General features: G+C 39.9%; 1 protein-coding gene across 1 annotated transcript in view; it reads right to left on the bottom strand.

Moving 5' to 3' along the window:
* Positions 1-327: 327 nt before the first annotated feature.
* LOC311146337 (serine/threonine-protein kinase MAK-like) overlaps positions 328-11,522 on the bottom strand; it is a gene marked incomplete at its 5' end in the record, with an annotated part of 49,342 nt that continues 38,147 nt past the window's right edge. Inside the window, 2 exons of the mRNA XM_084182820.1 lie at positions 328-2,047; positions 4,727-4,852. Of these exons, the coding sequence (XP_084038946.1) occupies positions 1,884-2,047; positions 4,727-4,852 (290 nt within the window). The 3' untranslated portion in view covers positions 328-1,883. The remainder of the gene's footprint in view (positions 2,048-4,726; positions 4,853-11,522) is intronic.

Genomic DNA, 11,522 nt, shown 5'->3' with positions numbered 1-11,522 from the left:
TGAAGACTTACAGAAAACGTTTGACCTGTGTCATTGCCAACAAAGGGTATATAACAAAGTATTGAGAAACTTTTGTTATTGACCAAATACTTATTTTCCACCATAATTTGCAAATAAATTCATTAAAAATCCTACAATGTGATTTTCTGGATTATTTTTTTCTCAATTTGTCTGTCATAGTTGACGTGTACCTATGATGAAAATTACAGGTCTCTCTCATCTTTTTAAGTGGGAGAACATGCACAATTGGTGGCTGACTAAATACTTTTTTCCCCCACTGTATCATGTGTGAAAATATCCATATTCAGGAATGTTTTGTCTCAGTTTACATGTGTGTCCAGGGAATGCTTTATTGTTGTTCTATGAAAATATAATACATTGAAATAGTTATTCATTTATAAAGATTACACATAAAAAAAAGATTTTCAACATTTTACACATATGACTTTAAATCTAAATCATAGATCGAAGATGCAAAACAACAGGTTTTATCCTCATACAATGACACTGAAAAGTATTCAGGTAGAAAAAAAAAACACTGATAAGGACTTTATCATGCTAGATGTACTCGAGAAATGTCCAGACAAAGCTTTTTTTTGTACTTTTTATGAATAAAACATATTTGATATATACAGACAAATGTTATCATACAGAAATTAAAGTATGGATAACTTGAACTCGTTGGCTGCTTTAGTAGTAAAATAATTATTTTATTTTAGGTCAACTCTCACTATATCTAGAAAAATAATAACTAAACATGTAATGAAAGGTAATGCTGAAATATTGTGCAGCCCACTGACTGTAACGATGCTCGCTAGCTACCATGACAACAGCTGGACACATCACAGAGCGGCGTAGTAGACAGAGCGGTGAGTCCCAAATGCCACCCTTTATAGTGCACTATTTTTTGATCAGAGCCCTATAGAGAAGAAGGTACCATTTAGGACACAGTCAGAGACTCTTGAGGCTTACAGACTAGAATGATGCTGTGTGTACATACACAGCCAGAAAATACATTTTTACATTTTAGTCATTTAGCAGACGCTCTTCTCCAGAGCCACTTACAGTTAGTGAGTGCATACATTTTATTTTATTTTATTTTTCATACTGGCCCCCCGTGGGAATCGAACCCACAACCCCTGGCGTTGCAAACGCCGTGCTCTAGACCCTCTTCTCTCTAGCTGGAGGGCCCCAACGCTCAAAATGCGCTGCAGGAAATTGAATTCTTCCCTCTGAGTTGATTCTCAACACAGTTCCCTGACTGCTCTACTACCCACCAGGGTTGGAGACAATTCCATTTAAATTCCAGTCAATTCAGGAAGCACGCCGAAATTCCGATTCCAATTCTCTTCAATGCTTTTCAATTAGAAAAATGTGGAATTTGGTTTACTTTCTTGAAATGGAATTGGCCCCAACCCTGATACCCACACTGGCATACTACCACTTAGAATAAAGGCATGTATGTATTGGGGCGTGCATTCTAAGTGGTGTGCTAGTGTGGATATTGGATCACGACCATAATGGGCTTTAGCCATAGGACTAAGAAGAGTACATCGTCTGCGTTCCAAATGGCATCCTATTCCTTACATAGCACACTAGGGCCCATAGGGTTCTGGTCAAAAGTAGTGTACTATGTAGGAATTAGGGTGCCATTTGGGACGAACCACATAATGAATACAAGCAGCGTCAGTGGGTACTCTTCTCAGTCATATGGCTACAGTGGGTACTCTTCTCAGTCATATGGCTACAGTGGGTACTCTTCTCAGTCATATGGCTATAGTGGGTACTCTTCTCAGTCATATGGCTACAGTGGGTACTCTTCTCAGTCATATGGCTACAGTGGGGTCAATGGGTACTCTTCTCAGTCATATGGCTACAGTGGGCTACCGGTGTCTTCCTCCGTACTTGACGGCCCAGTCCACCCGTCCGTGTACAGGCTGGGTAGGAGGAGCTCGAGACACGGTGTTCTCCCCTCCACTGTTGCTGTTGAGGCTAGAAGATCCAGGGACCGGAGGCTTCATGGACTTCATCTTCCATCCCTCGTACTCTGTCAGATCAAAGTGGAGGAGTTTAGGGCGGGGAGCCCTGTTCAGAAGGGTTCGTCGTTGTGGAACGTTCAGATAGAAATATATTATGTGGAACAGCGATGCCTCTACTGAATGTAGAGTGAGGAATCGTGTCAGCTCTTCATGACATTTCTATCTGCAACGTTCAGAGCCCTCCTCAACGCAAGCCAAGAGTCTCATTCTAGTGTCTGCTATAGTATAAGGATGCCATGGCACTATTCCTCTGTTGAAATATATAATACTACATAACAAATAGATACATGAAGCTGTGTGTATGTTGACAATAGCGACCAATATTATTTAGGGCTACATTTGAAAAAGATCCACGCTAGCCGACAGCCGGCACAGTGGTTGTTTTGGCGGTCTCGGAGGTAGTTAAATCCACAAGCGGATCCCGGCATTATACCTAAAGTGGACATTGCCATTGGCTGCATGGATTTCGCATGAAGAGAAATTGTGTCTATGTTGACTATAGGTAACTGACTATAGGTTCATTATTATTTACAGTGGGGGAAAAAAAGTATTTAGTCAGCCACCAATTGTGCAAGTTCTCCCACTTAAAAAGATGAGAGAGGCCTGTAATTTTCATCATAGGTACACGTCAACTATGACAGACAAAATGATACTTTTTTTCTCCAGAAAATCACATTGTAGGATTTTTAATGAATTTATTTGCAAATTATGGTGGGAAATAAGTATTTGGTCAATAACAAAAGTTTCTCAATACTTTGTTATATACCCTTTGTTGGCAATGACACAGGTCAAACGTTTTCTGTAAGTCTTCACAAGGTTTTCACACACTGTTGCTGGTATTTTGGCCCATTCCTCCATGCAGATCTCCTCTAGAGCAGTGATGTTTTGGGGCTGTCGCTGGGCAACACGGACTTTCAACTCCCTCCAAAGATTTTCTATGGGATTGAGATCTGGAGACTGGCTAGGCCACTCCAGGACCTTGAAATGCTTCTTACGAAGCCACTCCTTTGTTGCCCGGGCGGTGTGTTTGGGATCATTGTCATGCTGAAAGACCCAGCCACGTTTCATCTTCAATGCCCTTGATGATGGAAGGAGGTTTTCACTCAAAATCTCACGATACATGGCCCCATTCATTCTTTCCTTTACATGGATCAGTCGTCCTGGTCCCTTTGCAGAAAAACAGCCCCAAAGCATGATGTTTCCACCCCCATGCTTCACAGTAGGTATGGTGTTCTCCCGAGTGGCGCAGTGGTCTAAGGCATTGCATCGCAGTGCTAGCTGTGCCACTAGAGATCCTGGTTCGAATCCAGGCTCTGTCGTAGCCGGCCGCGACCGGGAGACCCATGGGGCGGCGCACAATTGGCCCAGGGTAGGGGAGGGAATGGCCGGCAGGGATGTAGCTCAGTTGGTAGAGCATGGTGTTTGCAACGCCAGGGTTGTGGGTTCGATTCCCACGGGGGGCCAGTATGAAAAATAATGTATGCACAAGAGCGTCTGCTAAATGACTAAAATGTAAATGTGTTCTTTGGATGCAACTCAGCATTCTTTGTTCTCCAAACACGACGAGTTGAGTTTTTACCAAAAAGTTATATTTTGGTTTCATCTGACCATATGACATTCTCCCAATCCTCTTCTGGATCATCCAAATGCACTCTAGCAAACTTCAGACTGGCCTGGACATGTACTGGCTTAAGCAGGGGGACACGTCTGGCACTGCAAGATTTGAGTCCCTGGCGGCGTAGTGTGTTACTGATGGTAGGCTTTGTTACTTGGGTCCCAGCTCTCTGCAGGTCATTCACTAGGTCCCCCCGTGTGGTTCTGGGATTTTTGCTCACCGTTCTTGTGATCATTTTGACCCCACGGGGTGAGATCTTGCGTGGAGCCCCAGATCGATGGAGATTATCAGTGGTCTTGTATGTCTTCCATTTCCTAATAATTGCTCCCACAGTTGATTTCTTCAAACCAAGCTGCTTACCTATTGCAGATTCAGTCTTCCCAGCCTGGTGCAGGTCTACAATTTTGTTTCTGGTGTCCTTTGACAGCTCTTTGGTCTTGGCCATAGTGGAGTTTGGAGTGTGACTGTTTGAGGTTGTGGACAGGTGTCTTTTATACTGATAACAAGTTCAAACAGGTGCCATAAATACAGGTAACGAGTGCAGGACAGAGGATCCTCTTAAAGAAGAAGTTACAGGTCTGTGAGAGCCAGAAATCTTGCTTGTTTGTAGGTGACCAAATATTTATTTTCCACCATAATTTGCAAATAAATTCATTAAAAATCCTACAATGTGATTTTCTGGAGAAAAAAAATCTCAATTTGTCTGTCATAGTTGACGTGTACCTATGATGAAAATTACAGGCCTTTCTCATCTTTTTAAGTGGGAGAACTTGCACAATTGGTGGCTGTGACTAAATACTTTTTTCCCCCACTGTACCTTCATTAGAGCCAGTCAGTTTATTGGAAGAGGGTTTAAACTTGGACGGTTTGTGTTTTGATTCAGTTCTAAGGTCAGCAGCAGAAGACAGGTCAGCTAGGAGAAGAGTTGAGAAACACAGAGGGGGTTAAGGAAACAAAAGACATGGAAGAAAGACGATGTGTTTTATTGAATACTGGAAATAAATGGCACAGAAACCATCTGAAGGGTGAATGACTATGGTGTGTGTGTGTTGTCTGCTGGGATGAGACTCACTAGCAGAGTTGCCTCCTATGGCTGCTAGGTGGTGGGTCCTGTGTCCAGCTGATCCCATCTCCTTCTGAAACGATGACGTGTAACTGCTACTGCTGCCAGGGTTGTAGGTGTTACTCAGGAAGTTATCTGGAAATAAATAACACTCTTTAACATCAATAAACCAAACAGCAAGAATATTACAGTTAGTTATTCCTATTCCTTTATGTCTCAAATCAGAGATTAACTATTCACTAATTTCAAGTCTACTATTACTATTCACTAAATAGTCTATATGAGATGAACTATTCACTAAATAGTCTATATGAGATGAACTATTCACTAAATAGTCTATATGAGATGAACTATTCACTAAATAGTCTATATGAGATTAACTATTCACTAAATAGTCTATATGAGATTAACTATTCACTAATTTAAAGTCTACATGAGATTAACTATTCACTAATCTAAATAGTCTACATGAGATTAACTATTCACTAATCTAAATAGTCTACATGAGATTAACTATTCACTAATCTAAATAGTCTACATGAGATTAACTATTCACTAATCTAAATAGTCTACATGAGATTAACTATTCACTAATCTAAATAGTCTACATGAGATTAACTATTCACTAATCTAAATAGTCTACATGAGATTAACTATTCACTAATCTAAATAGTCTACATGAGATTAACTATTCACTAATCAACAAGCAGAACTAAAATCTCACGTAAACTATGTCTGTCCACGAAAGATGAACTATTCACTAAATAGTCTATATGAGATGAACTATTAACTAAATAGTCTATATGAGATTACTATTAACTAAATAGTCTATATGAGATGAACTATTCACTAAATAGTCTATATGAGATGAACTATTAACTAAATAGTCTATATGAGATTACTATTAACTAAATAGTCTATATGAGATGAACTATTCACTAAATAGTCTATATGAGATGAACTATTAACTAAATAGTCTATATGAGATTACTATTAACTAAATAGTCTATATGAGATTACTATTAACTAAATAGTCTATATGAGATTACTATTAACTAAATAGTCTATATGAGATGAACTATTCACTAAATAGTCTATATGAGATGAACTATTCACTAAATAGTCTATATGAGATGAACTATTCACTAAATAGTCTATATGAGATGAACTATTCACTAAATAGTCTATATGAGATGAACTATTCACTAAATAGTCTATATGAGATGAACTATTCACTAAATAGTCTATATGAGATGAACTATTAACTAAATAGTCTATATGAGATGACTATTAACTAAATAGTCTATATGAGATGAACTATTCACTAAATAGTCTATATGAGATGAACTATTCACTAAATAGTCTATATGAGATGAACTATTCACTAAATAGTCTATATGAGATGAACTATTCACTAAATAGTCTATATGAGATGAACTATTCACTAAATAGTCTATATGAGATGAACTATTCACTAAATAGTCTATATGAGATTAACGATTCGGTAGCGGTGAGTGGGTAAAATCACTGAGGAAGCCAAGCCAGGGAAAAAAGCCATATTACAACTTATATTGTGATAATTGTGTTGTTTACTCTATAACCCATCCGTGATATACAATAAGGCCGTGATAACAGAAAGACAACAGTCACACAGTGGCGGAATAAATTCAACTACACATCACAAAACCGGAGAGCAACATCTGGTGAAGTCCACAAAGCAAATATTGCATGTAACAAACAGTTCTATCACCTGCAGCATGGTCAAGCAAGTTAATGTTTTCAACAGTTTACTAATTTAGAACCATGGAGTTACCACAAGTCAGCACAAAGTAAACAGGAGCACTTTGTCCGCTATTCCAGCACCATTTCAACTTAAACATTAGAGGAGACAGATACATCATCAAATCAACAAGGCTAAATAGGCTTAGTCTAATACAGTGAAAACAAACTTAAAGATTCCCAAAACTATTTAGTCCAATCAGTGTTGCTAAATAACATGTGGCTGTCCATGGAACAGATTTCTGTGCCTCTGTGTGTGAAAAAATATATATAACTAGTTGAACGCTAATGCCATCCTCCCCTCTTTCATGGAACGAACTGCAGAAATCTCTGAAGCTGGAGACTCTTATCTCCCTCACTAACTTTAAGCATCAGTTGTCAGAGCAGCTTACCGATCACTGCACCTGTACACAGCCCATCTGTAATTAGCCCACCCAACTACCTCATCCCCATATTGTTATTTACATTGTTATTTATTTTGCTAATTTGCACCCCAGTATCTCTATTTGCACATCATCTCTTGCACATCTATCATTCCAGTGTTAATACTAAATTGTAATTATTTTGCACTATGGCCTATTTATTGCCTTACCTCCATAACTTGCTACATTCGCACACACTGTATATATATTTTCTGTTGTATTTTTGACTTTATGTTTTGTTTATTCCATATGTAACTCTGTTGTTGTTTTTATCGCACTGCTTTGCTTTATCTTGGCCAGGTCGCAGTTGTAAATGAGAACTTGTTCTCAACTGGCTTACCTGGTTAAATAAAGGTGAAATAAAAAATAAATAAATAAAAATGTTGGCAAAACAGCCCATGACTCAGATATACAGTAGTACACACTTAAAGTTGTTGTTGTCATAGGCTGCCTGGCTAAAAGGCTTGCTAGCCTAACTTCCTCACATGGGCAACAATGATCCGGCGAAGCTAGCTAGCTAATGCGAGCCTACTAGGTTACATCTAGGCTACATATTGAACTTCAATTGTCTCAGGCCAGTGGCACAATATATGAATTTATGGTTAGATCAGAATCAGCGTTATAATCATTGGCCTGTACGGAGAATTCAGTCAAAACCACAAGTCCAAATCCCCATCCATGGCTTTGGAAAGGGACGATTTAGCAAGCTAGCTACTGCAGGACAAAAACACAAGCAGACCAGAAACCTTTTTGCTTTTGATGTGATTTGATTGGTGTGAAGCCAAATCCAAACTGGCCTCCCTTGGGGGGTGCTGCACCAGGACTACCCACAATAATTAGCCAACGCTGATTGCCTAATTATTTTTATAACAAATTTATCAAGGGAGGCCAAATGCTCGCTGGCATCAATCAATCAATCAAATGCTACTGCGGCAACATGTCATACTCTTTTTGTCCAGACAGCATCAGATACATGGGCTACACATAGTGAGACAGAGGGGCGCTGTTTCTCTCGCTCGGATGATTTCTCTGGTGATTATTTTTACATTTATAGTTATTTAGCAGACGCTCTTATCCAGAGCGACTTACAGTTAGTGAGTGCATACATTTTCATACTGGCCCCCCGTGGGAAACGAACCCACAACCCTGGCGTTGCAAGCACCATGCTCTACCAACTGAGCTACAGGGGACTATGATTATGAAAACAGAGAGATGAAAGAGAAATTGTTTTATAATTTTTATTGGTAAAATATTTGGGGAAGCCTGGCTTCCCTCGGCATCCATGAATACACGCCACTGATGATAATATTATTCACTAAATTGCTCCAATTTCACTACAATAATATTTTCTTTAAGAGGTAGTAGTTTATCAGTTAGTTTAGGAAGACTGCCCTCTGTCCCCACAACACAATGACAGAGACATGGAGAAGAACAGTGAGTAGAGAGAGAGAGAGAGAGGAGAGTTAATGATAGGTGATAGTGAGGAGAGGAGCGTTAGTGATAGGTGATCGTGAGGAGAGGAGAGTTAGTGATATGTGATAGTGAGGAGAGGAGCGTTAGTGATAGGTGATAGTGAGGAGAGTTAGTGATAGGTGATAGTGAGGAGAGGAGCGTTAGTGATAGGTGATAGTGAGGAGAGGAGAGTTAGTGATAGGTGATAGTGAGGAGAGGAGAGTTAGTGATAGGTGATAGTGAGGAGAGGAGCGTTAGTGATAGGTGATAGTGAGGAGAGGAGAGTTAGTGATAGGTGATAGTGAGGAGAGGAGAGTTAGTGATAGGTGATAGTGAGGAGAGGAGAGTTAGTGATAGGTGATAGTGAGGAGAGGAGAGTTAGTGATAGGTGATAGTGAGGAGAGGATAGTTAGTGATAGGTGATAGTGAGGATAGTTAGTGATAGGTGATAGTGAGGATAGTTAGTGATAGGTGATAGTGAGGAGAGGATAGTTAGTGATAGGTGATAGTGAGGATAGTTAGTGATAGGTGATAGTGAGGATAGTTAGTGATAGGTGATAGTGAGGAGAGGATAGTTAGTGATAGGTGATAGTGAGGAGAGGATAGTTAGTGATAGGTGATAGTGAGGAGAGGATAGTTAGTGATAGGTGATAGTGAGGAGAGGATAGTTAGTGATAGGTGATAGTGAGGATAGTTAGTGATAGGTGATAGTGAGGATAGTTAGTGATAGGTGATAGTGAGGAGAGGATAGTTAGTGATAGGTGATAGTGAGGATAGTTAGTGATAGGTGATAGTGAGGAGAGGAGCGTTAGTGATAGGTGATAGTGAGGAGAGGAGAGTTAGTGATAGGTGATAGTGAGGAGAGGAGAGTTAGTGATAGGTGATAGTGAGGAGAGGAGAGTTAGTGATAGGTGATAGTGAGGAGAGGAGCGTTAGTGATAGGTGATAGTGAGGAGAGGAGAGTTAGTGATAGGTGATAGTGAGGAGAGGAGAGTTAGTGATAGGTGATAGTGAGGAGAGGAGAGTTAGTGATAGGTGATAGTGAGGAGAGGAGAGTTAGTGATAGGTGATAGTGAGGAGAGGAGAGTTAGTGATAGGTGATAGTGAGGAGAGGATAGTTAGTGATAGGTGATAGTGAGGATAGTTAGTGATAGGTGATAGTGAGGATAGTTAGTGATAGGTGATAGTGAGGAGAGGATAGTTAGTGATAGGTGATAGTGAGGATAGTTAGTGATAGGTGATAGTGAGGATAGTTAGTGATAGGTGATAGTGAGGAGAGGATAGTTAGTGATAGTGAGGAGAGGATAGTTAGTGATAGGTGATAGTGAGGATAGTTAGTGATAGGTGATAGTGAGGATAGTTAGTGATAGGTGATAGTGAGGATAGTTAGTGATAGGTGATAGTGAGGATAGTTAGTGATAGTGAGGAGAGGAGCGTTAGTGATAGGTGATAGTGAGGATAGTTAGTGATAGGTGATAGTGACCCAGGGCCCATGGGGTTCTGCTCAAAAGCAGTGCACTATAAAGGGAATAAGGCCTATAGGGTAAATACAATGCCTTGCAAAAGTATTCAGCCCCCTTACCGTTTTTCCTATTTTGTTGCATTACAACCTGTAATTTAAATTGATTTTTATTTGGATTTCATGTAATGAACATACACAAAATAGTCCAAATTGGTGAAGTGAAATTAAATAAATAACTTGTTTCAAAGAATTCTACAAAATAAATAATGGAAAAGTGGTGCGTGCATATGTATTCACCCCCTTTGCTATGAAGCCCCTAAATAAGATCTGGTGCAACCAATTACCTTCAGAAGTCACATAATTAGTTAAATAAAGTCCACCTGTGTGCAATCTAAGTGTCACATGATCTGTCACATGATCTCAGTATATATACACCTGTTCTGAAAGGCCCCAGAGTCTGCAACACCACTAAGCAAGGGGCACCACCAAGCAAGCGGCACCATGAAGACCAAGGAGCTCTCCAAACATAGCTTTGGAGGATTTTAAATTTTGTGGTCGTCAACTTCAGAGTTGCATCCGCGGGTCGTAAAAAACAACATTTGCATGACACGAGCTGAATTAAATGTAAAAGGCTTTGAAAATAAAAAGCTTGGTATAAACTCAGTGCTCCGTTGACATTTCACAGAGATACGCTTGTTTTCGTGAGAAATCTTTGACTAACCGGTGCCCCCGCACATTGACTCTGTACCGGTACCCCCCTGTATATAGCCTCCCTACTGTTATTTCCCATTGACTCTGTACCGGTACCCCCTGTATATAGCCTCCCTACTGTTATTTCCCATTGACTCTGTACCGGTACCCCCTGTATATAGCCTCCCTACTGTTATTTCCCATTGACTCTGTACCGGTACCCCCCTGTATATAGCCTCCCTACTGTTATTTCCCATTGACTCTGTACCGGTACCCCCTGTATATAGCCTCCCTACTGTTATTTCCCATTGACTCTGTACCGGTACCCCCCTGTATATAGCCTCCCTACTGTTATTTCCCATTGACTCTGTACCGGTACCCCCTGTATATAGCCTCCCTACTGTTATTTCCCATTGACTCTGTACCGGTACCCCCTGTATATAGCCTCCCTACTGTTATTTCCATTGACTCTGTACCGGTACCCCCTGTATATAGCCTCCCTACTGTTATTTTACTGCTGCTCTTTAATTATTCGTTTTTTAAAATTTTTACTTATCTATTTTTTACTCAACACTTATTTTTCTTAAAACTGCATTGTTGGTTAAGGGCTTGTCAGTAAGCATTTCACGGTAATGTCTACACCTGTTGTATTCGGCGCATGTGACAAATACAACTTCATTTGATTTGAATTGAATCTGAAAAGTGTATACTAAAATATGAAACTACATGTAACGTCTCTAAATCGATATCTATCTGACCTCTGTATTGTTTTATGTCTGGTGGATTCTAGAAGAGAGATGACTAGTTCAACGGTGAGCATGTCAGTTAGCCTTCATTCTCTCACAGCCTCCAGCCCAGCTGATTTAGTGTGGTGTAAATCTCATGATTTTTTGACCACTTTATCTATCTGGCCTCCATTGATTTAGTCACCCTAATTCTGGCCATCCTACAAGGGTAAAAAAAATAAAAAATAACCTTTGAACGGATTATGATAGAGACG

This window comes from Coregonus lavaretus (genome assembly GCF_964263955.1).
Source record: "Coregonus lavaretus genome assembly, chromosome: 19".
NCBI classification, from domain to species: domain Eukaryota; kingdom Metazoa; phylum Chordata; class Actinopteri; order Salmoniformes; family Salmonidae; genus Coregonus; species Coregonus lavaretus.
This window is presented reverse-complemented; position numbering and strand designations above follow the sequence as displayed.